This window comes from Stegodyphus dumicola, chromosome 7, assembly GCF_044657685.1.
Source record: "Stegodyphus dumicola isolate Sdum_Otavi_A_Nest chromosome 7, ASM4465768v1".
Classification (NCBI taxonomy): Eukaryota; Metazoa; Arthropoda; class Arachnida; order Araneae; family Eresidae; genus Stegodyphus; species Stegodyphus dumicola.
Genome location: NC_140774.1, coordinates 51,743,664 through 51,771,188, shown reverse-complemented (window position 1 = coordinate 51,771,188; position 27,525 = coordinate 51,743,664). Strand labels below are relative to the sequence as shown.

The 27,525-nt window shown below is 27.5% G+C and overlaps 1 protein-coding gene across 3 annotated transcripts in view; it reads left to right on the top strand.

The window, feature by feature from the left end:
• LOC118195043 (solute carrier family 12 member 4-like) overlaps window positions 1-26,200 on the top strand; it is a 189,459-nt gene extending 163,259 nt beyond the window's left edge. For 2 of the 3 annotated variants that reach the window (XM_085820197.1, XM_085820196.1), the window contains exons 21-26: window positions 655-744; window positions 2,045-2,136; window positions 4,621-4,734; window positions 10,619-10,833; window positions 11,407-11,540; window positions 15,032-26,200. In XM_085820197.1, coding sequence (XP_085676323.1) covers window positions 655-744; window positions 2,045-2,136; window positions 4,621-4,734; window positions 10,619-10,833; window positions 11,407-11,540; window positions 15,032-15,123 — 737 coding nt within the window. In that variant the 3' untranslated portion in view covers window positions 15,124-26,200. Of the gene's footprint in view, window positions 1-654; window positions 745-2,044; window positions 2,137-2,353; window positions 2,406-4,620; window positions 4,735-10,618; window positions 10,834-11,406; window positions 11,541-15,031 lie in introns of those variants that run through there. The other variant, XR_015042001.1, reaches the window with a different exon arrangement.
• Window positions 26,201-27,525: the final 1,325 nt, after the last annotated feature.

The window sequence follows — 27,525 nt, the reverse complement described above, 5'->3', positions numbered from 1 at the left end:
GGTAAAGCATACAAAGCCTTACTGCCTAGAACTAGTAGTTGGGCAGGAAATGAGGATAGACTAAACTAGAGTATTACAGGAAAAAAGAGAGAGAATCTTGGGAATTCTTAAATCCTTTCACTCTCTGCTTCTTATTTTACATAATCTAGGATTGAAAAAGTAAGAAAATTTTGACATAAGAATTTGGAAGCCTCATTAAACTTGAAGGTCTGGGACAAGTGCTCCATTTTCCCTTCTATAAATCAAGCTGTGAAAACAATCCTTGGCAAGTATACAACTGTTCAAAATGTAAGGCTTTTTGTTTATTTTGTTTACCTGCTTTTGTGCATAGTGGATTTTGAGAGTGTTGCCATTTGGAAAAGAATAAGATCTTTAATTTACTTTCAAATTTCTAAGTCTGTTATTGATAAACCAACTGAGTAATTTAAAAATAATATGTTGTTGCAGCATAAAGCAAAAGCCTTTAATTTTTCTTTCACACCCTTTACCCGTAGTTGTTTCTTTTTCTAGTTTTCTTCAATAAAATATAAGATCTTTTAATTTACCTTTGAAATTTAATCAGTCCATTTACTGATAAATTTAAAAGCAACAAATGCATTTCTTAATAATTTAAATCTGTAATTTAATGTGTATGGCTCTTTAACATAAGGCTAGATGATGGTGGTTTATTAATGTTACTACCATTTTTACTCAAACAGCACAAGACATGGAAAAATTGCAAGCTGAGAATATTTACTGTTGCCCGTATCCTTTGCAAATTTTTTGGTACTTTTATAAGAAACATAATAATCTCAATATCGATAAATAATGAATTGTTGACTTTTCCTTAAATATGTCATCGTTTATTATATAAGAATTAAGTATTTTAAAAATGCTTTATTTCTAAATTTTATTCTTTGAATTTCCAGGTGCTAGTGAGATGTTAGTTTTATTATTAAATTTATTAACTGAAATATCAATTTTATTAGCTACATTTAGAATTTTAAATATTTAGAATATCTATCATAAGGTAGTTTCTCCAGAGCTAAATTTAGTTAATTTAAATTAAAGTGTAAGTAAATACTATTTATGTATAAAATATTTAATTATATGTAACATAGCTGCCATCTGTCCCAGTTGTTCATAAGCTCTTCTGGTCTATTGGTAGATTACCAAGAAAGTGTTCCCAGCAATTAATTTTATTTTAATTAAATTAAAAGTACATTGATAAATAAAAGCTTTCCTTTTACTACCCGGAATTTTCTCAGTATAAAAGTATAAGGAAATTAAATGAAATTAGCTAAAGAACTTAAAATTTAGAATATCCAGTTAAATGCTAAGGTATTTTACATCAGAACTGAATTTCAGATAGTTCAGTAATCTGAGCCATGCATTATAAAGCGAATTAAAATCAATTTGAAATTCCTTTGAAATGAAGTTATTGCACAGCATGACAACCTCCCAGTTTCTCCCATTTTTCTCTAAAAAATCTCCTGATTTTTAGGATCTCAAGGTTGGCAGCTGTGAAATGATAATAACAATAATTTAGAGTACACTCCCTAATGAATCAGACAATTAATAACAATTCAAATAAAAACTATTTGGTTTTAAAGTAGTGTTAAGTATATGCCTGTTGTCTAGAAATGAAGGAAATTTTGTTAAAATTGTCTGTGGGTTGATAAGACAACAACATAAATAGATGTTGGACAATCTTAGAAGATTCATAAGTTAAATATTAATTTAACTATAACATAAATTTGATAAGTATATCATACTATAAATATAGTTATAGATTTCTTGGAACTTTATATGTTGATTTTATTATTTTTAAATTTTAGATCTTTTTGTGTGTGCTATTCAAAACATAATTTTTAACATAGCCTTTTTGCTTTCAAACTTAATTATTTTAGCATAAGTTGTCATTCCTTAAATATAAATAAAAATAATCTTTCTTTAAATTCATAACCTAAAGCATTACAGTCTAAATCTGTAATTTTAATTCACAATAAAAGTATCAGATTTTTATTAAACTTTTTTGTAGTTATTCCTTGATTGTATTTTGTAGAGCTTGAAGACAATAGCATACAAATGAAAAAAGATTTGTCGAAGTTTTTATATCATTTAAGAATAGAAGCTGATGTAGAAGTTGTGGAGATGGTTGGTTTCATGTTTACTTTTGAAACAAAATATTTATCTTGTTAAAAAACTTTCAATATTTCATAATCCAACTGTACAATTTTATTTTTTACTCTAAAATGAATCCTGAAATTTAGATGTTTATGTGTTTGTTCTAAATATATCTATACTGTATATGTTTTTCTCAACCTATGTGTCCTGACTCTTTCTGTTTATTTTATTTTTCAAACTCTTTTAGGTCTACTTCTTGACCTTGGGCTTGCCTCATTTCTATTGCAGATATGCTACTGGTATATATTTTGTGCTTCACTAAAAATATATCACTTAGCTTATTTTAACAAAACAGCTTGTGTTTTTCTGTACATTTGCATTTTATTTTATTTAAAAGATTTTGTTTAGCCTAATTTTAGTGCATGATTTCTGTTTCATTTTCTTCTAACTTTATTTAATATCCTTACTTTTCCCTAGTGTCAGTCTCTGAGTTTTTTATGTATGAATACAGAAAGTATTGTCAAAAAATTGTTGAATAATTTTCTTAATGATGTTCTTTACCGTCATTACCCCCATTAATTTTGTTTGCTTTTTATGCATGGAAAAAAATTATTAATAAATCAGAAATTCATAAACTAGTCTCCATCAGTAATATTATTAATTTAGTTGAATATGTATAATACATATTGGCTTGGAATGCTCAGCAAATATTTAGCTTATGAGCATAAATTGGAAATAGTCGTGTTCTGTGGATAGGCCTATAGCTCATTTTTTATGCCTTAGTGCTAAGCCAAACAGGTACCCACTTTTTTTAAATATATCATTATTAATTTTATTTTTATGACACAAAAATATTTTAATTGTATTGAAATAAGTCTTGCTTTTTATTAATTTTAAAGCAATAAAAATAAAAGAAATATTTATTTTTTATATTACATATATAACTTACAGTATTAAAAATATTAAATGATTTAATTATAGGCTAATTATACTTGGCCCATAAAAAACAGAAAGTGATCCAGCTGATTCGAGTTTTGCTGTAATCAGTTTGATTCTGATTTTAATTATTAAGCATAATCATGGCATTTTGATTTTAAATTTTAACAACAAAGTAAAACTTGTTATTATTTGCTCTATTATTTTGTAATATTTAACAATGAAGTAAAACTAAATATTATTTGCTCTATTAATTTGTAATATTTAGATTTGAATGTCAATCTAATTTTTAGTCCTCACTAAAATCAATGATTTAAATAAATCAATGGATTAAAAAAATCATTGGTTAAAATCATGTATCCTCTTATTTATTAATTTATTTAAATGATGATTAAGTTAATCTAGAAAGTTTTTAAAAGAGATTTTAATTGCTGATTAGAAAAACTTAAAAACATTTTAAAAAAGTAAAATGAACAATTTAAGCTACCCATGCTAGTACAAGTGTCCCTTCCATGCCTGTCTAGTCTCAAATACGGTGATAAGTGCCCTAAGTCATCACCATATTTGAGACTAGTCTTATATCGTATATAAGACTATATCATATATAAGACAGGCATAATGTAAGATTTTGTTGTTCAGCACATATACTTAATATATTGCACAGCAATTTAAATATATCAAATATTAGTGAGCATGTTATTCAGTGCATCGACTACTTTAGAAATGACCAGCATTTAATGAATATAAAGGAACTGGTTTAAATATACTTAATAAGGTATTTCTCCCGCCTTTGTAGTGTAGTGGTCAGCACGCTCAACGTATATTCAAGAGGCCTGTGGTTCGAGTTCCGGTGAAGGCATTGCTTATTTTTTCATCTATCCTGCTTCCAAGATAACCTAATGTCTCTACATACTATCTGAAGTATATTATGAATCAATATGCAGCTCCACTGAAAACTATTTTAAGAACTGTCCAGTTTTCACACAAAACTGTAGATGAAAATCAAGATGCAATATATAAAAATATTCATTTAAAAGTTCTTCATATGCAGTCAAGCAAAATCTACAAGATCTCTTATTTATTTGAAGCCAGTTTCAGTTCACTTTGCATAAAATCCAAAAGGCTAAGTACAGCATTAAAGCTGTTAAAGTTTGGAAGGATTGTCAAAACACCGTATTAAATCTTGATAAACCACACAAAATTATTTAAAACACAATATTAATAAGCATTGTCATCAGCACATTTGTTAGGATATATTTTTCTCCAAAATATAAAGCTACACTAACAAGTGAACAGGAACAGGCTTTGGAATAAAATATGCGGGCATTGTTTTGATAAACAGATTTCAATGCAACTTTACAGTCCTTTATATTCATGGAAAATGTGCCCGTTTCTCATTCCACATACTCGCAATCACTTCTAATCATTTGCATATCCAACCTCACTTTACATTTCTTGTAAGTTTGGTTCAATTTTCATAATTCCTTCGTGGTTTTGAAATTTTCACGAACAATAATGTATTTTTATATCTTGATTTGCATTGCTATATTGATCAATATGTTGTATGCATTATTATAGATGGATAGTGATATATCTGCATATACATATGAAAGGACATTATTGATGGAGCAGCGCAATGAAATATTGAAGCAGTTGAAACTTTCTTGTGGAGGTGGTACAACATTTAAAGATGTAAGTTTTATGTTATTTAAAATCTTTATTAATTTAAAAAGTTACACATCTGAGTAGAATGAAAAGTCTTAACACACGCACACACACACACACACATTTTTTTTATTAAAGTTAGTGTTTTATATAATTTAATTGTTTAGTGGCTTAGGTTTTTAATTATTTTACTAATATTTGGGGGCAAATAAAATGTGCATTTGAGGTTGCACATAAATAATCTAGACGTGCTTGCTGAAAGTAATTTTCATTTAGTCCCAAAGAAAAAGGCAAAGTAAGATTTTTAAAAATGTTTATTTTTGAGAAAATCCTCAAATTTTTAATTTGTAATCTCTTCTGTTTTATTGATAATCTTGTTAGCTTACAATATTGCTTTGATTAGGGAAGTAATTCTAGCCCCTAATGCCCTCCAAGGCTTAGAAATGTCCTGCTAGGCTCCTAGAAATAAATAATTATTTTTGCAAAATATGTAGTGTGTCTTTCATTTTTATATATTTTTAGTGATTTTTATTTTATGTAACTGTTATGTATTTTGGGTGATATACACGGGAAGAAAAAATAGCATTGTGCTACTGTCAAGCTTATGTAAACTATTTGCATTTCAATGAATGTAGCATAATGTCTTCAGCAATGTTTCCTGCATATTGGTGTGTGGAATAAAAGTTATCTTTTATCAAGTGGATAGGTTGCAGTGTTTGGAATAAACAAGTACAATTAAATCTTAATTTGCAACAAAGTAAGCTTTACTGTTCAAAAATAGGATATTGCAAATTACTTCTCTTCTTAATGGACTTTAAATTCAAAAAGGAACTTAGTTAAACAAAGATATCAAGTTAATTTCAATATGTTAAACAAAGTGTTCTTGTAAGATCTCTTACAAGAAGATTAATTTCTAAAACCTTAGAAAATGTAATCGAAGAAGAGTTGAAAGAACCTTCATAACAGATAAATTTCAAAATTGACACAGGTAAGAGAGATATTCAAAAAGTAAAATTACTAATGTGAAAAAATCAAAACTGAAATTATTAAATGTGATGAGCATCATGAAAAATTAATTAATTGCATATGTAAGTTCAAAACTGCTGTTAGCAAGTCCAAACCAGGTATATAAAAAATACAGCAGCAACCTACTAGCTTGTTAAAAATTAGAGATTTATTTAACATAGATAAATTTAATTCTATAAAGTCTTATTTAACTGGAGTAGCCACAAATGCTGTTAAAGGAATTGCACTTGCAAACTTTTCTGAAGCACCAGTTGAAACTTTAAAAGAAAGATTTGGCAAAAAGACTGTAGTTGTTAATTTTTATTTAAATAATCTAACACCTGTTTGGAAATCAACAGATGTCTCTTTGATTAGAGATTTATTAGATACTTGTGAATTGGAAGTTAGCAATTTAGAAGCATTAAGGATAAATTTAGAAACTTAAATCTCTGTTGTGTCCATACTGATTAAAGATATTGTTTTACAAATCAATAAAAAGTGTATCGTACAAAGATTGGAAGATTTCGAAAATTGTCAATATTTTAAAAATGGAAGTTGAAAACCTTATTTTTGATACAGAACAAGCATCCAAATAAATATGAAATAATATTTTAAACCTCATCAGAAAAAACTGGTAATCTAAGTGTGCAAAGCTTCAAAACCGACAGATTTTCATGGGAAAGATGTGTAAAGAATGTCTGTATGCATTTTTTGCATACAGACACCAGATGATTTCATTAAATGTAAAATGTCACTTCAGAAATTTTAAAGACTGCTAAACATTGTTTCAAAATGTATCACATTATCAAAAACTATTGTTCTAACAAACTTTCTTGTTTCAAATGTAAAAGCTAAAATCATAATAGTTCCATTTTCCTGGGTAGTAACCAAAATAATAATACTGCAAGAATTAATCAATCAAATAAGACTGTGGATAAACTTAAAGAATTGCAGAATTTAAATTTTAATGCTAAGGACATTCAATTCTTAAATAATTCTGATTCAGAAACTGTCATTTCAGTTTCACAGTGTAATGCAGGCATAACTTGTTCAAAAAAGGTTTATTTACAAACATATACAATATTTGCAAATTCCGAATTAAATTCTAAAGTAGCCAGGTTTTCATTAGACGATAGAAGCCAGCATTATTTTTGTCCTGTACATTTAACTAATACTCTCGAATTGAAACCATTTGTCACAAATACTTTCTACTTATTTCTTTAGAACGCAACAAGTAACAGAGAAAACAATTTCCAGTTTTAGAGTCTGAAATCGGTACTAGGAATGGAGTATTCAATTAAAATTAAAGCTCTTACTGTCGTAAGGATTAATGGCACCAAAATTTCCCTACCAGATGAACAAGTATCTGAGTTTATGGCTAGAGATGAATTACAGCTGGAATTCAAATAGGATCCAATTTATCTTGGAACTTTATCTTAGATGAAAAAAAATCACAACTAAATAAGCATTTGAACCCCATAAAAGAACTGTCTCTGGGCGGGTAATTTCAAGCTCAGAAGTTAGAAAAGAGAATGTTAAGGAGATATTGCTATTATGAAGAATGAGATAATGGATCATGAAAAAGCATTTTGGGAATTGGACGCAATTGCCATTTCAGAAAAAAGCATAGAATTATCTGTGAACAAATAGGTGATCGATTTGAAAATCCTTTAATGAAAATAAATATCAAACTAAATCACTTTTAACCCTAATAAATTTAATAATAGTTTTCAAATTGCGAAGAAGTATTTTGAAATTTCGAGAGAAAGAGTGGATAAGGATATAGAAATTCCTAAAGAATATTCAAAATCAGTTGAAGACAGTTTTAAGACTGAATTGTTGAAGTGTATCAAAATAAAGATCTTGAATATTATTATTATATGTCCCATAAAACATGCCATAACTTCACATGCCAAAAATAGATTTGGCAATAAAAGCCATGATGGAACAGTTTTTGGCATCTTATAGAGTTCCTCACTTTTATTCTGTCAAATTAAGCATTGAGGAACCTAGTGAACTGGTAAGCAAATAATTTATTAGTTCCAAGAACGGAAAACATAAATGCAAGAAGGTTAATGGCCCTTTATTCACTCAAAACAAGATTAACATTCGGCCCCTTTGTTCAGGCGTATAGCAAAGCTTCCACTTGGGCTTAAAGGTAAGAACTAACGACTAAGAGATTTAGGTGAAGCTAACACAGTTCTAAAGTAGTTGGCCCATAATCTTAAACTAGCTGGCAAACTATCAAAAGGCATGTAATACAGCCGAATGTAACAGTTTAGAGAGACAAAGGCAAATTCGCACTATTCAGGAATGCTAACTCTCTCTCAAGGTCAATTGAACTTGACTTAAATACTGTTCTCTTTGTCATTTGCATTCAACGTGATTCTAAGAACTCATTCTGGTAGGGAGTTGTAAGTTGAAGCGATATGAGACAGGAAAGGTTCACTAAATTAAAAAACCTGTCGTAAAATTAAAATGTACCTTACAATTAAGATACAATAACATGCCGAACAAATGTTAATTTAGAATTCAAACAACAAAAACTGTGAGCTGTAAAAATTTGAAAATATAACTCTGATTTTTGTTGTTTGACTTCTAAATTAATACCTTACAATCTTTACAAAACAAGCAAAAATGCAAAATTTAAAAATAACAAAAATTTGTAAGTATATTGCTATACTATGTATGTTTACATTTACATTTTACATTTACATAAAGTACTTTATAACTTACTTTTGAAGAAATGTACAATTTTCTGTATGCTTGTTATACCGATATTACAGTTAGCTAGAGAATTCAACAGAGTTGAAACTGTGGGTCATTGGGGCATTTCTTCCTGAAATTTTTATATGATTAATATGTACTAATTGTTTTGCATACTACTCTTTACATCAAAAACAGTGCAGCAATCTTTAAATTAACACTTTTTAAAAAGTGTGAAAAATTATCTACATACATGTAAGATAAAATTCAGATTTTGATTTATAGTAGGCCTGCAAGTCTTCTTTTCAATTCGATTAGCACCTTTCTGTATTCTAAAAACAGTTATATGCTTAAAATAAATCTTTCTGAAGCACAAAATCAATTCTTGTCTTATGTTAATTAGATTGTTATATAATGTAAATAACGCACATACTTGCATAACAGCAAAAGTGAAATTAAAATCTGTTCATGGTTATAATCAAGTTGAAATTTTGATCAAAACTAAACCAATAAAGTAATACTCAGTCCCTCTATTGAAAAATATAATAATTAAAAATTACTAAAAGAAAAAGGAAATGCAGCTACTTTGAGCAACCATCATTTCCTGATTTTTTGGAACTTCCTATGCTGTAATGCATTACATGTAACTTCCTGTGTTTTTCACTGTTTGAAAACATAATTGTAGAAAAACAACTGCTTTATCAGTGAAAGTTTTTAGTTTTAGTGTAAAGTGAAAAATTTTAACTTTAATTGCTTTCTAAATGTTAATGACTTGTAGATAAGCATAAAATGAATTATTGTTATGTGTCAAAGTGGCAACGATATGCATGGAAAAATAATTTCGAAGCAATTAGATTTAATGTACATGCTATTAAAGTATAGAAAGACGCAATTAGATTTGGCATCTATGTTATTTAAATATAGAACGATAGTGAAAATTACTATAAGCATACAAATCATATTGATAGCAATTTTGTATAGTTTGTATAGAGGTATTTTGGCAGAAAATTAAAAAAAAAATGCTTTAAACATGAAATTTTTTATGATACAATTAGCGTAATAAAGGATTGCCAGTCCACTATTGTACTTAAATTCTGAGAATTGCATATTTTGATTTCATTGATACTGTTTTGATGCAATGTGTAAAAAATCTGGTTGAAGTATTATGTACTGATGCATATGATGATTCATTGTGGTTAATGGTGCACAGATGTTCCTGCAAGTAACACAACAAAATTTATTAACAACAAAAATGTAACAATAATTGCATAATTAATGATATATTATTAGGCATCTCAGCATCCTCTAGCCAAATTGCATAGGAATTATACAACACATACATTTTTTTATAGCTTTTAACTAGATTTTATGTGTTAAGTAACCATAATGTTGTGAAAACAGCATGATCTGTAATTTTTTTTAATATAATGTGATGTTCATGTGTATAAATCATGCAGAATTTATTTGCTAATTGTTTTAAAACAAAGCTGAGTAAATATACTATTTAGTGTATTAAACATTTGCATTGTACTTTCTTTTCCTTTTATTTAGATAACATAGATTTTAATGGCAGGTAGATTATACCACTGTACAAAATCCTCTGTCTGGAAGTTTTCTTCAGACACTTTCATGTAACTCTGTTGCGGTTGTGCTTGATGATATTGTTAAATAATGCCTCGTGAAGGTACTTTTGAACCTACTGATTTAAAGTGGTCATGAAACTGGACTAAGCATTAAATCAATCTGTGTGGAAATTCCTTCTTCAGATAGTCTTTCACAACTTAATTTCCATATTATTGCTCTGTGATGCTTGAATATACGAAGAATATAGAGAATTATAAGAAAAAAAATTTGCCACACCAAGTAAAATTCATATGGAAACAACAGGTTTGATTAAAAAATTAAAATCCATTGAAAAAATTAAGAAAAAAACATGTATTACTATAAACTAAACTAATCGTTTGCTAATTTTTTTATTAATAATTTCTTTAATTTATTAAATACTTTTTGAAAAATTTGCCATTTTTTAATGAAGCTGAAACCTTCATATCCTTGTAATCATCTGTATACATTTTGTAATTGTATCACAACTGAAATTATTATTCATTTGACATTGATGCTGAAAATGAGTGTTTATAAAAGAAATTATTTCACTTTTCTGCACAGTTGTTTGATTTTCCTGTAAAATATGAATATACAGGTTCAAAATATTGTTGATCACCATCACCATCACATTGGTCCTAAGCCTGGTTCAAGAGTGAGGTTTAATGATGTCACTGAAGAGATAAAGAATATTGAGCTCGTTGATGTCACATCAGAAAACGGAGCTGGAGATACTGTTTTGGAGGAAGATTTACCAAATCCTGATGAAATTGACAAAGAAAGTTCATTTGATAAACTTTTAACAATAAGACCGTAAGTAATATGTCTTTATTTAGTGCATTTTTCAACTTTTTTATCTATAGTGTTTAAAAATCTTCATTTTAAATCAGTCATGAATTGGAAAATATTGGAAGTAAGCAGAAAGGATAATTGAACCCCCATTTTCTTGTCTTATTAGTCAGTTATAATGAAAGCAGAAAGGGGAAATTTTTTATAAATTGCTGTGTAAATATAATGTGTAACCCAGAAGAGCAATCTGTAGTGTTCTATGTAGAAGTTGTTAATAATGTGGTGAAGAATGCAGTATTTTTCCCTGGTTATTTTTTGCGGCTGATTTGTATGTGCATTTTAGATTTATTAACTCATTGCTTGAGTTTATAAATCAGATCTATATCAGATATATTTAATTATGTGCAACTGAATTTACCATTTGGTGTGTATATATATTTTTTTATTCATTTACAGCATAACGAATTTCGAATGATAACAATAAATGTATTTGATTATTATTTTGAATTGATGTTGCATAGTTAAGTTAGAGTTAATGTTCTGTATTTGAACAGTAAATTTTGCAAATCCTAAACATTTTGTGTGTTTGTTTTTTAGAGATGAAGCTAATGTACGCAGAATGCATACAGCAGTCAAATTGAATGAAGTAATTGTGGCAAAATCTCACAATGCTCAATTAGTTATTTTAAATCTTCCAGGTTTACCGAAGGCTTCTACTATAAAAGCTAACTGTATCCTTCATAACTGTCTTTATCTTTAATGCTGAGTTGCAATTTTAAATGTATAATTTAGATACAAAACAGTTTTTAATAATTAATTATTATTAAAAATTTATAGTCCTTTTCTGTTAATGGGATGCCACTTAGTGCCAAATATTAAATATTGGTCCAGAATCTAATTAACTTATATAGAGCTTCATGAAAGAGTAACTATTTCACCTTCCTTTTGTAATGTGAATATGCGCCTGCACCAGTTTAAGTCCAGAATAAAGTTTTAAAAAATATGAAAGGGATTTTTACTAGATTAATTTCAGATTACAAAATGAAGCATAAAGCTGCTGGTTTCATTTACATTGCCGTAAACATGTGTGTCTTCTCATGTGGTCAACACCGCATGAATTTGATTAGGTAGGAAGGTGGTAGGTATAAGAAGGGTGGGTAGAGCCACATTGAAGTTTATTTCATCATTTTGCCCTGCTTCACAACCTTAAAATAGTTTTTGAGAAAATTTCACCATTTAAACAAAAAAAATTAATAAAAATTTTTTAAAAAACTGAAAATCAAGAGAAAAAATTAATGGACTGATGTTCATTTTTCCTGCTTCACTGCATAGTTGCTTGTGATGCAGTATAAATTAAGTTACCACATTTGGTGCTTTGGCATGCAATTACAACTAGTGCTCCATTAACAGAAAAGAAAAAATGCATTTTTTGTTATTAGTATTAAGTAGTTTTCATTATTAGTATTAGTATTTCATACTTCATTATTTGTTAAGTAATTGTCATATTTGATTTCTGAAATTTATAAAACTGCAGTAAAAAGTCATTTTAACAAGTTTAAAGCCAAAAAAGTTGTGCCTGTTGTTGCAAAGTCAGTTAAGTTAAATGTATTTAAAAAAATTGTATATATTAAAATATAAGTTACTAAATAAATGCTGTTGGACACATTCATATGTAACATACAAAAAATAATTTAAGAAAGAAAAAAGTAAAATAATACATTATTTGTTTAGGTTAAATGAATGAAGCACAACTTTCTAGAGCAGGAATAAGAAACTGAAATCATAAAAGAAGCTACCTGTTTCTTGCTAAATAAGGTTATAGTAAAATGTACAATTGTGGCTGATGTAGTTAATGTTGTGATTTTCCAGAAAGTACAAGTTGTAGTTTTATTTGCTTTACTTTTTTGTATTGCTTCTGAATTATATTATTACTTGTGTTAATGCTTGTAACAAGAAACATTAACAATATACTTAGCAAGCTTTTTAGTAGTTTGTTTTAAGGTCAACTCCCATAATAATATTTTTGTAATGTTGTTGAATAAATCCTTTTAATTCACCTATATCTTCAACTACTTTCCTGTGTCTCTGTTGTCAGCTGTAAAAGTTAAACCATCTCTTCACTCTTTACATGTGTTAGTTTCATAACTATGAGAAACTTTTTTACACTAAAAAATATGCTGTAGATACATCAATTCTGTTTTTTCTCTAACTCTGATTATTGTCAAAAGAAAAATTATTTTAATCAATTTAACATTTTACTTCTTGTTGAAAAGAATATTTGTGAATATCATGCATTTGCTTAGTAAAAATTGAATATTGCAATTGTATTTATTAAAAGTTTAAATACTGGTTATTTTATTTAGAAGCAAATACCTCTGTAGTCCCTGTAATTTTTCTTCCGTGTATGAAGTAAAGGAAGTATAATCCTGAAAAATTTTGGGTGTTGTATTTCAACCAAAATACCAATTTTGACCGCTCTTGAATCCATTTAAAAGATTTTTTTGTTTAACATCTGTATGTATGGATAGAATAAAGGACTTTTTTTTTTTTTTTTTTTTTTTTTCCAAAACAGATTTAAAATAGATTCAGATGAGGGGGGAGGATGTCTGTACATATGTATGTATCTTACATAACTCAAAAATCAGTAGCCTTAGAACGTGGAAATTTTGTACATGGGGTTGCTATAATATTTAGTTGTGCATCTCCCCCCCCTTTTTTTTTTTTGTCAATTGGCCGCACCAAATATGTATGTATGTATATTCCAACCTTGTTACCTGGCTCATTGAACTCAGTATTTTAATTATTATGTGTTGGTAAATTGTGTATTTTTTGCTTTAAAAGTGGTTGAATATTATGTTGTTTATATGTTCCAGTTAAAGATTTTATGCCATTAGTTAATGTGCATGCTGTAATTTTAGAAGTATCAACAATTTAAAATTTTAAGGGGCACTAGGCCTAACGAGGCCCCCATTTGTTTACATATGACACTCTTAGTAGAATAGTGAACTTAGTTGTGCACCAACTTCGGTATATTTTTGCCCAGTATAAAGAAAACTATTTGAAAAAAAAATAATAATGATACACGATGCACCTTTTATTTAAACTATGCAGTTCGAATGAGTAAATAGAAATTTTTAAAACAGTTATTTGAAAAAAACCATATAACTTAAACAATTAAAATTAAATTCGAAAAATATTTAAAATAATAACATAAAATATAATATTAAGAACATTATTTGAAAGAAAGAACATCGTGATTTTTTTCCCTCTCATGCACAATGTAAAAAGGAAAAGGAAAATAGGTTGCCGTATATTAAGAAGTTTGCCAAGTGAACTATTCTTTGTGCAAACTGGAAAAAAACGCAAGTTTCTCCATAAATTTTGCACCAAATTTTACAGACTTTAATATTTAGGCATAACTTGAATCGCAGAATCAAAATATGTAAAAATATTGGTATGTTATTTCAGAAAAAGTCCGATTTTGTGTCAAAATATGTATGTTAGAATAGTGCTATATGTAAATCCAATTAATATCCTATGCCGCGCTTGCGAGACATGAAAAACGCAATTTGAATTTTGTCAATCAGCCCAGTAGAATGGGAGATATAAAACTGTTCCTCCCTTTTTTTTGCCCCGCAGTGTACATAGATTCCCCCCCCCTGTGCAATCTGAATATAGCGTTCTTCTTACAGCAATAACATATGAGTTCACCAGTAGTGATTATCAATTTATAAATCACCTGTGACCAACCAACTGATTGACTTGACGTGTCCTTTGGTTTTGATGTTTTCTGAATTGGCTGCATTGCCCCAACTGGCCTGTGACCATTCATATGTAAGCCACTGGTAATCAACTGTCTTGATGGGCACTGTGTTTTTTCATTTCATTTTGTTTTTTAAATTATAGCTGTTATTAATATTTTTTAAATTATAGTTAAATCTGTTATTCCCTATCTAGACCTGCTAGGAACAATCAGCCTATTATCTTGCCAGTAATTAACAGATTTGATAGTCCCTTTTGCTTTTATTTTAATAATTTATCTAATTAGTATAATTTTAAGTATATTTAAGTTATAATATGTGGAACTGATAATTTTTATGAACATTTTCTGCATTATTTTAGTTAGAAAAAGATGTTTCTGACATCATATAGTATGTACCTTGTGCAGATTCTTTAATGCATTATATTTTAAATAAAATTACTTGTGCTTTAACATTTGAAGATATGGAATTTTTAGAAGTCCTTACTGAAGGTCTGGAACGAGTGCTTATGGTCAGAGGTGGAGGACGAGAAGTGATAACCATTTATTCATGAACATTGCCAGTTGTGTTCTGTACCTCTATAGTTTAAGTTACGTGCTAGATAATTTTTGTATGTATATATTTTCCTGTGATTCTGTATTTATTTATATAAATTTTTCTGTGATTCTGTATTTGTTTTAAAAGTTTTATTTTCACTGATCAATTATTGATCTGATTTTTTTAAGTATTTTATTTCTCTGTAAACTTTTGTATAAGTTATGCTTTTTTTCATAGTGTATGTTATTGTATCATGTTATTTATGAATTTATTATTATGATTTTGAATGATTAATAACAGGTGCCATTTTTCAACTATATACAAACTACTTACTTTTTAAGCTTTGTTTTTTACAGCTTAAGAATGTTAAGATTTTTAACAAATCCCACCATATTTCTTATGAAGTGTATATTTCAATTTTTAAGGCTACATTTTGCTGTATATTGGAAGCTTTATTATGTGTAATATTTATATTATATTTTTGGAATATAATTCTTGCAAGATAAACTATATATTTGCCTTCAAGTCTGTTAATAATAAGAATTTCTTGTGTTATGTTAAGAATCATTTTGCTGGCCACATGTGAGTTATTGATAAAAAGTACTTGTCAGACTTAAAATTTCAAATTTCATTTTTTTCCAGTATTTTATGTCAGTAAATGTTTTTGTGCTGTATTTGTCATAAAGTAACTTTCTTTATTTTATTTTTCCAGTGATTATATATGAGATTCTTAGTAGTTTATGTATTTCTCAATGATCAGCAAACTAAAATTGATTGTGTAGTTCTTTTTTTTTTTTTTTTTTTTTTTTTTTATGGTACTTGTTGCTTTTATTTATTTTTGCTAAATTTTCAAAATAATTTAATGTGTTTATAAACTTTGAACTTATTTGTACTGATTAGCTGCATAAAGAATAGAGATTTTTGACATGGGAGTATGAATGAATGTAGTTAAATTCTAAAAATTGTAAATATAATAAGGTAAGATATATCTTTCAAATGGCTGTTGAGGTTATTATTATGGAAATGCTGTTTATTTTAAGTTCAGTTAGTATTATTATATAAAATATTTCAAATAAATTTCTGGAAGGGCACGCTGTAAGCCTATTGTAATTTCAATCTGAAATTTTAATCCTGTGGCACCTGTAATTAAAAAACACAATATTTTAATTTTTATGCATGCTTTCTGTAAATAAATTGTTCCTTAAAGGTCTTTTAGAAGATCCAAATACATGCAAAATTCGCATTGAAAAATACATGTCAGAATTTGTCTTAGCCACTTTATCTCACAATGAAAATATTATATGCAAGTGGAAGAGTATAAAAGGAATTATATTATATAAAAAATTTTGAAGTTTAGCATTTCATAATTGGGAATTTAAAACTCACATATTTCTTGATATAAAAGCTGTGCTGAGAAATTTACATTTAAAATTTTAAATTAGTGATATTTGTATGCAAGCTCCCAAAATCTTGATTAAAAATGTTTCATGTAATTATGATCTTGTGAGGATCCCCCCCCCCTTGGATTAGTTTGGTTATGACAAACATTTTTCTCTTTGATACTCTTTTCTTAAGCTGGAATGATGGATAGGCAATCAGTCATTAAATATATGATTATCCATGTAGTCTTTCTCAAATACACTGTAAAAGCCTTTAATAAGATCTACTTTTTTTTCTGTTAGTAAAATGAATGGGAAAGGGTTATAAAAGCTGCTTTTGCTGAGTAGTGAAGTGTTGTGAATAATACTATAGAGATGTATAGAATATTCTAGGTTGCATATTACTTTATATCTGCCGAATATTGCAAACTTCTAACCAGAGCTGAATGTTTGCACTTTTAATTTTTAATTATTATCTTTCGCTTTTTTCTGTTATAAGCATTAAAATATCGTTATTATTTTTTTTAATTGTATAAATTTCAGTTTTTGTGTTTATTGAATATTTTTCAATATAGCTTCCTGTTTGAAAATAAATAATATGGAACTTTTCAAAATCAACATAAAATAAATTAAAGAAAAAAATTTGATTTTAAAGGTCTGTTTTAATCAGTTGAAGAAATTAATAGAAATATTTACCATGTACTTAATGTTTATGTCTGTAAAAATATGTACAATAATTAATATAATTTTAGTTAACTTAGTTAACTGTTGTAAAATTAATTAAAAGATAATTCTAAACAGTTATAAATGATAGCTTGCTGTTGCTTAACGAAATTACTGTGTGCTCTAATCTGTTCCCTTTGATTGTTCATACATCTTTCCGAGTTAAATAATATAAATGTATTTCCTAAAAAAGAAAACTGTTATGTTTTGAAAAAATTTTAGTTGAGCACAAAAACTTGAAGTAATAGTTAATGTAAGAAAATTTTTATTTTGTGACTCCATTTTTGTAAAAGCTCCATTTCTAATGTATATATTGTCACAAAAACTGCACATTCTGTGATTAGATTAATTCAGCTTTAAACTATTCATCTTTTATATATATCCAGTATTTACTTTGAACATTTTAATGACAGAGAATAAGCATTTGTGATATAAAATACAGATATTACATTTCACTTTTTATCAGTCTGAATGAAAGTAAGTTTCAATTCTCAAGATAAAAGTAATTTAATGTTGTTTTTATGTTTTAAAATCTGTGTTTTTAGAAACACTGATGACATGACACTTGATTCCATTAGTTCATTGGTGACTAGGGTTGTCATCGCAAATTATCTTTATTTATTATCACTGATCTACGTTTTTTCCCAAATTCCATTAATAGTAAAATTTTTCCTTCTGTAGTGTTCAAAATATACTCCAAAATAAGGTTGTTTTGCCTAATTTTGAAGTGGTACTTTTGTAAATGCAAATTGTACTAATTTCCCCCCCCCACACACTAGAAGACTGATTTAGTTCTTCAGCGTAACTGAAAATTCAAACTTTAATTTTGATGAGAGGGCTATAATAATAATAATAGTCTGCAGAAAATAATGAGCTGAGTCAAATTATTTAAGGAAGAATTCAGTTTGCTATATTAACTGAACGTAATTTCTTCTAAATCTAATTCTTTCTTCCTTCAGTTATGCCAACCCAAGAAAACTAGTATTAGCTTCACCCCATTCAGCTGATATGTCTTGAGGCTTCACATACTGTTTAGGTGAGAAAAATATTACTCTTGCTTCCAAACTTCACAGTCATTCAAGGGCCAATGGTCATGCTTAACATCAGTCATAGTCATTATATTGTCTTTGACCACAATAGTGTGATTCCCAGGCCAGCAAATTTAAAAGTGACACACAAGAATCTCAGTTAGTCAAAAGGAAAATAATTTTTACAACACACCTACTTTTATGGAGTATTATATTCTCCATTCCTAAATTCTGTAAAATAAATTCCTCATAGTCCAAAGGTCTGTATATTGGACATCCATATTTCAGGCTTTGTACTGTGTAAGCTGTTCTAAGTTTTGATAATTTTTCTTTCATCTTGAATCAACCAGCTCTGCATTTGTAATTCCTACAGAATTTATGTATGCTGTAAATTACTCTAGATGTTAAACTCTGTGATGTTTTTGATATTTTTATTGATGCTGTGATGAATTGCTAGTACATACATGTTATAAGTAGTAAAAGCTGTAGTTTTTACTTAATCAGAAGCAGAAAAAATGAGAAATTATTCTGCAGTTTGTTAAGTGATTGTTCTGAACTGTGTAAATTTTTGTGCTATTTCTGAAGATATATTGTACCACATTTTGTGGAATTATAATGGTTTCCTCATATTGTAGGAGTATTTCTGATCATTTAATTAGTTGCATGGCTCAGACAAATTGAATAAATTTTTCTGTTTTGGACTTATTAGGTATTGGAATCTTTTGTACATGAAAACAGAGAATATTAATGAAAAAGAGCTATATTATTATTAGCATGGGTGTTATATTATGTTATATTATTATTAGCATAAGAATTTATGTCTTAAAATGATGATTTTTTCTGGGATTTGAATTTTATATTTTTTAAGTGAAAAAACTGTTTAAAAATCATATAACGATCAATTTTTCATACTGTAATTAATTATAGAATAATTAAAACTTCATTCAAAATGTATGCTGTAGTAAATTGCAGGTTCTTTTATTATATTTAAATTGTTGATAATATGGCATTTTTATTATCGGTAAGAGTAGGCAAATTGCAGTTGTCTGATTTGAAACTTTCAAACATTTTCTACCATCTTGAATATTCCTCACTTTCAGAAAGTTTAGAGTTTTATATTATTAAAGAGTCTTTGTGGCTAAACTGATGTCCACTAAATAATATTAATTTTAAATAAGGATATTGAATTATGTTTGAAATATATACCATAATCATATTTTCATATTTGATTGTTTACATTTTAACTGTATTCATGGGATATGTTATCTGAAATCATCAAATCATTCACGTTTATGTAAAATTGGATGAATGTGGCATGTATAAAATAAGATTGTCTTTTAAAGTTTTTAATGATGTAATCAAAATGTGAAAATTTAAATTCAGTTATGTAAGTTGTATCTAATGCTGAAATACATGTAGAGCATTACCAGTCTTATAAAATTGTGATGGTGTATCAATTTCTTGTTCATCATAAAATAAGTTGTTTTAAAAGATTGTATAGCAAAACATCTTTTGAATCTTAAAAATTTATAGATTCCACTTTGAAACTGGAATCGAATAAAACTGGGTTTCAGATTATGACAGTTTCAGCAAAGACTGCAGAAATTTAACAAGAAAATGAAAGCTTAACTGTGTGGGATCAAATTTACTAAAATAGTATCAACTAATTTTTATTGTGTAATTATAGATAATAATCACATGTTGCTAGAGCTTGATATTTCTGACAGGTAGCCACCTTATCAGAGAAACATAAAGGGAGAAAAAAAAATCTGGAGGTATTCTGTTTTTGTAAGGTAATCCCCCTTTTTCCCTTATTGTTTAGGTCAGGGTTTCTTAAACTGTGTGTCGAGAGCAGGGGGTTGCCAAAAAATTTTAGCAGTTTTGATATTTCTTTAACTTATAATAATTTTACAGTTGCTAAATATTTTTACACAGTGTATCTGAAAATAGATAAAGATAAGACAATACAGACAAAAAAAAAAAAAAAAAACTTTTTGATGCATATTTTTTTTTTTTTTTTTAAATAATATAAAGGTTCATTTTACTTGCTTTGCACATGGCGCTGTCATTTCGTCTGTTACTTATTTAAAATTTTCCCATTGTTCTATGTCTTAAAATTAGAAATTAAAATTAATGACCTAAAACTGCAATAGTATATTAGAGTACAAGTGAAAAAGCTGTCAGTTTTACTCACTCGTGTGTCGGATTTGCGTAATACTTATGGAGTCCCACAAATTTTTTGTAAATATTATGGAATCCTGAGGGTCTCGAAAAAATCTCAGTGATAAAAAGGGTTTATGACTGAAAAAGGTTTTAAGAAACCCTGCTTTAGATGAAAGTGATTCATGTAATTGCAATGGCAAATTTTTGTGTATTGCAAAATATTTTCTTATTTTAAAAGATTTTTGTGAGATATCAAGAAGCTGACTAATTAAAACTTTGTTCATAAAGGCCCTGAGCAAAAGTTCTTAATTTATGTTTTTATTTTTAAAAAAATGTGATGATCAAAGTGTACCAATTTAATAGTTCTCTCCTTAGCTTGCTTCATTTCTTGGAACAGGAACATTTGCTAAGAGATATTCAATGACCTAACTTTTTCAGAACACCTTATATAAACCATACCTTGAATCTTCTTATGCTTGACTACTATTATACCATTCAATAAGGAGGAAAAATGTATTAAATTATGTTATATAACTTTGGCGAAGGACATTGAGGCTATCTACATATAGGCATGGTTTTTATGGGAAACTTTCTAAAAGAACTCATACATATTTATTAACATTATATTTTATGCCTTTAGCTTATTTACTTATTAGGAACAGTAATTAGGACAAACTATCAATAGTTTACAATTTTACCTACATGGCTGCAATCTCTGTAATTTTTTGCTTCTTGCTAATATTTTCATGTCCTAAGAAGATTGCGTCAGTTTTAAAGTTTTTATTTTGTTGCAATCCTGCAGAAAATTTCGAACAAAATTTTAAACACACTTTTTAAGGATAAATATCTTTTATATATATCTGAAAGATTTTATTGTTATCTCCATGTGTTGATATGACTCCAGAAGCACTGAAATCCATTGTATAACTGCAAAATTCTTTATTATGTTAAAAATTGTGCCTTTAAATGGGTAACTTTTAGAGATATGTTTGTCATAAATCCTACTTTTCTTTTGCTTTCCGGTGATAAACCACTATTAAATGTTCAACTGAAATTATAATATAGAGATCAGTTTTTCCACCGTGATATACAATTTTGAAACCATTTTCTTTCTATTTGAATCAGTATTAAGACTTTTCAGGATTGGAAAACTGTTTCTTTGAGCAAGCATCCCTTTTCTACTGCTGATGATAGTTCAAAGAGAAATGAATCAAAGAAACTTTGTTTTTATTGTTCAAACAGGTTTTTTAGCAATTAAAATCCCATTTCCTACTTGAATAGGATTATTTGGTTATGAAAAGCATACAGTAGATTTTTATATGGAAGAAGGGTTCCTTTCGGCGAAATTTTCTAAGGAAAATTGTTCGTATTAAATTACTCATGAGAAAAAAAGCTCATAAACACAAACCATTTAGTTGTCAGGGCTAGTCAGTGGACAAACTACTAGTTTGTTACAGATTTATCTCTTTGGCAGCTGGATGTTTCTTTTTAAAGGTGGAAATAAAACAAATTGGGAATTATAATGTCCTTATTTATGATTAAACTGGTAAATTTTTATGTAATTCCATCATTTAACATAAGCTTATACTAAAAATAAACAAACTTTTAAAAAATAAAATATTAGTATTTAATCTTTGGCTGTAGTTATCTAATGGGATATAAAATATTAAAAATTTATGAGATGTTTTCCTTCTTGTATTGAAGAATTAATTTATGATGTCTTTAACATGTAAGTAGTTTGAATACTTTTACCAGCTCATAAGTTTAATGCTGCTTTGTGTATTGGGAAAATTTTTTAATGGTGAGAATATAAAAATTTATGAGGTGCTTTCCTTCTTGTATTGAAGAATCAATTTATCATGTCTTTAACATGTTGAGTAATTTGAATACTTATTACCAGCTCATAAGTTTAATGCTGCTTTGTGTATTGGGAAAATTTCTTAATAGTGAGAATATTTAATCCATATGAACTAAAAATAATAATAATAATAATAATAATAAGCAAATACAACAATTTAGTATGAATTTAAAAAGAAATAAGTTTATAATGTATATCAGATTTTTAAAAAAACATCAAAGTTAATAAAAAGCAATTTTTTAAAGTTTTTATGTAATGTATAAACTTCTTTAAAAATGTCAAGTTAAGATGTTTAGTTTCAAATCTGATACTAGGTGGTAAAGTCCCCCCCCCCTTTTTTCTTTCCCTGTTGATGTAAAGGTGCTGTGCATTTCAAAATGCATTAGCCTAATTTTTATTTAATACTGAATTTTTTCTATTAAATTTAGCACAGTGTTTAATAATTTGTATTAATAAAGTGTATAAATTTCTAAAATTAATCTGTAGTAGCCAGGTTTTAACATTTTATCAAATAATGCTTCTTAAAAAAAGGGGTGTTATCTAATGTAAAAAATATCAAGAATTAGTTAATATCTATTGCAATATGAGAAATTGTATCATTTGTCTGAGTTACATTAACTAATTAATGCACATATCAAATTTGCATTAAGCATTTCATATAAATTACTTTTGTATTTAACACATTTCAATCTCTCATTTGTTTTAGTGATCTATATATCCTTCTGGTACTTATAAAAGTCTAGTTAGAAAATGCTGTGTATATACTGTTTGAGTAGATCCAAATTAGCAAGCTGAATGATTTGAGTATTCTGCAGAAACTAGATGTTGATGGAACATATAGTTTTTGATAATTATATATTAATTTCCCTCCAAACTAATGAGCTCCAGTTTGTATGAAAATTGCAAAGTGTTTTAATGTAATTTTGTGGTGTTACTTTACATCATGCTTGAAATATGCTACATATCCAAAAAAATGAAAAAGTTTCTTTTACTTGAATTTACTGTTTTTGTTTTGCTGATGAGATAATCATTACTGCAACATCTCATGTATTAATGCTATTGAAAAACGGTGACAATCACCACAGGCAGAGAAATTTGAAGAACAGAAGTGGCCATGAATAAACTCTGGCTAGTAACAAAACATTTTGTGATAAACTTCTATTTTATATTATTTATACACAAGGCTGATTTTCAGAAAGGAAACATTTTATTTGATGTCTGAAATTTGGTATGCAAAATAGAACTAGCATTTCTAATAAACTGTTTAGATAAATTGCTATTTTAAAATTTTTACTAGTCCCAATGAAAAGTATTTAGCAAGTGCTACTCTATCTGTGATGAATTTTATTTAATTTTTATATGTATGTTCTACGTTTTAAATGTGTAGCTAAAATATAACTATTTTTGAATATTTATAATTTAAATTTAGTAACCTTAAATTATAATTTAGATTTAAAAACAGAAATGTGCATTAATATTTGCTTTTAAAATGATATTCTGTTTTTTATTTCAAAAGAAGGATTAAGTATTTTCAGAAGTTATAAGAAATATTTTTTTTAATTTAAAGTTCCTCCCCCCCCCCCAAAAAAAAAAAAAGGTTTGACAAGCAATTTCTTTGCTAACAATGAACAGATTGTTTTGTAACCTAATATGTAGTATTAAAAATATCTTTTATTAACTGTGTTAAGGTAAACATTTGAAGAAAAAAAAATGCCATATAGTTTGTAGTCATTAGGTTTATTGATGCATGAAACTGAAGAAATCTTCACTGGATTCAAACTCCTGACCTCCCAGTTAGGCATCGCTTCGGAGGTGCTTCTAGTTACACCTTGAAGGCATGAAAGGAGGTAGAAAAGACCGTGTAAATTTTGTTATAATTAAAAAGCAAAATTATTAAGGAAGATGAATAATGCTATGTTTATTTTAATCTCTGCTGTTCATCTTTCTAATTTAAAATAACTTTCTCCTCAATTTTGGCAATTTGCCAGCTTGCGTAACTGAAAATGTTTCTTTTGACTAATTTTTATGATATGTGCTAAAATGTTGTACCACAGTTTTAGTTCTTTATTAAGTTACTTACAGCATAACATTCAAATTAATAAACTTTATTTAAAAAATAAAGTGTTTGTTTTGTAATTTTCCTTGTTGCTTTAACTATTTAAAGAAATTTATGTCTAAAAAATGATACCTATTTATTGATAAAGTTTTGTTGCTGTTAAAGGAATTTTAAACTTTTGAAATATTTCTTATTTTACTTATAGTTTTTGCATTTTTCTATTCTTAAAGAAATTTTAAATTAAAATTATCCATTTTAAATAGCTTGTGCATAGAAATTATACAAGCTTGAAATGTATTTAATAAATGTGTAAATTTGAATATTCTCTGTATTATTATTTTATAATAAATGCATGTATATTGAATGAATTTTATGTGTTCCTTAAAGATAGAACCATTTTGAAATTGAATTCAAATGTTAGAAAGTTTGATGAAACATGAAATCAAAATATATGCTAAGAAAATCATGCTATATGCATCCAAAAAATGAAAAAAAAAGTTTCCTTTTATTGAATTTACTGTTTTGTTTTGCTGATATGATAATCATTACTGCAACAATCTTGTATATTAATACTATTGAAAAACAGTGACAATCACCAAAGGCAGAGAAATTTGAAGAACAGAAGTGGCCATGAATAAACTCTGGCTATTAACAAAACATTTTGTGATAAACTTGTACTATGAAAAATTTCATTTAAATTTTCAGTGACCAAAAATCATTTTTCTTTAAATTTTTGATTGAGATAATGTAACAAAGTGATAGAAGCCTTTAAGTAAAGTGCTCCTATGATGCAGTTTTATAGTAATATATCTAATTCGACTGAGAAAGAAATGTAACTTGCTATGTCAAAATTTGGTTGTACAATTTTCGTTCCTGTCGGATGTTTCTCATGTAACATTAATCTGTTAGACTTCCTTGTTTGACTAAATACAATAACAAAAAGGTATTTGAATGAATCAAATATCCTATAGTATAAACCATAAATGTCACAGAGTTACATGGAATGCTAAAAAAAAGTTGAATGTATGCGAATAACACACTGTTTGTTATGACTTCAGGAAAGTATGATTTTGCTATAGTATTTTATCAGACAGTATCGTTTCATGATTGCAAGTATTTTTGCAGTCTTTTATAAAACAATACACATAGTAATTTGAGAGACCTTTTTGCTCTAAGATGATTGAACTTGTCTGGTATTTAAGTTCTTGTATTTAAATTTTTCATTTAGTGTGAAATCGTTCATTTTCGATATTAGGTCAGTTTTGAATAGCAACTAAAACATTTGTTGTTTGTTATATTATCCATTAATTTAAAAAAAATATGAAATAACACAGTAGGAATGATTAATGAAATTCAGAATGCATTGAATCCACAGTAAATTCTGATGTGATTCATCAAAATATCATTATTCCTGTGCTATTAATTTTTTTCATACACCACAACGAATAAATTTAGGCCAGGAGAAGGAAAGCTGTTATCAAATTAAATTCCATTGTATTCCTACAGTAAAAAATTGTCTGATGAGTGGTAGTAAAATTATTTAGTCAAATGGTTTTATCATTTTGAAATATTATTGCTCTTAAAAAATAAAAGTAATAATAGTGATTTTTGATGAGCCTAATTTTATTCCATTTTTTTATAGGAAAACACATAAAATTCCTGGAACATATTTTGATTTCATACTTACTTCAGTGAAATTTTAGAATTTAAAAAATTCAACTTCTATCATTTTCAGGTCACTGTTTATTTTGCTTGTTGTATGATTTGTCTTTAAAATAGAAGTTAATTGCATTTCTGTGCATTTTTAAATGGTAACAAATGTTAGTTCTTGTGATGATTATATTATTCTTTGTCTTTTAACTAATAAAGAAAATAAATTAATTGCAGTTTTTTATTCTTCCTTTGTTTATTTTCTCAATATATTTTCAGCCTTTCCAAAGAAATACTTAAGTACCTACAATATAAGAACTTTATAAGCCATCATTATTTATTAAGAGGATTTTTAGTTTTATAATTCTTTTAAAATGAAGATAATGAATTCGAACATCCTTGCAAACACCATGCTTATTTATTATCTTTCACATATAATGTCTTTCACATTTATAAACTAAAAAATACCATATTAAGTGTCTAGAAAAGGTGACAAACAGGTTTTATTTTCTTAAATATTGATCATAGATATGTATTTTCAGCTACAAAATTCACAAAACAGTAGAAACAAATTTCTGAGAGCAGTTTCAACATTGGGATTTTTAGGCTTCTGTATGTATAAAATCTTAAGTTTATTTATAGTTGGTGCCTGATTTACAAAATGTGAGGTCAGGGGCAAAATCTGTTGTAGAAGTTTCCTCCAATTTCTCTTTGTAATAGATTTCCTAAAATTGGGAAACCTAAACCTAAATTCAACTTACAAACTATCAAAGAACCAAATTAAAATACTGGGTAGCTCGTCCTCCAAGGAAGATTCTCTGATTTCCCAGCAGGGTTACCTCAACCCTTATTCTGATAAATTATACATAATAGTTTGAGTAGTACATGATAGAACTAAATATTTTGTGTTAACAGTTTTGTGAATGGAGATTTTCCATCTTTGTAAAACATTGAATCACTTATTCATTTAAATTAATCAGTTTTACATAACTTTTAACATAAATTCACAATTGTGAAATACATTATTGCTTATTACATAATCTTACTAATTAAATTACATTAATTAATCAGAAATATAAAATTCAACTTAGAATTTTTTAGAAATTTAATTATTTTAAAACTATTTTTCTCTGATAGAGATTGTCTGTGTGCATTCACACAAATAGTGTATAAAGTCTGCATTTTACCACATTTACATTTTACTTTCTGTAGAATCTCTTTAAATATTCCGGACTTTGTCCATGACCTGCCAGTGCTTGATTTATTCTTTTATCACTAGACAATCTTATTGTCTTAACTTTAGGAGAAATCAAAAAGACTTTTCTTTTAGAATTGGGGAAAATGAAAAAAAATTTTACATACATTGGAACCTTGCTGTAATGATCAAATCTTGGTCCCATTCAAAAGTGTTTAAAGCTATTTTATAATTAACCTGTAGAAGTATGAACATCGGATATAACTAACTGCATGGATATCTTAGGTTGATTTTTTTAAATCATATTTTTTACAGATTTCTGTAATTTTTAACAAAAAAAAATGTTAGCCATTAAGTTAATCCACA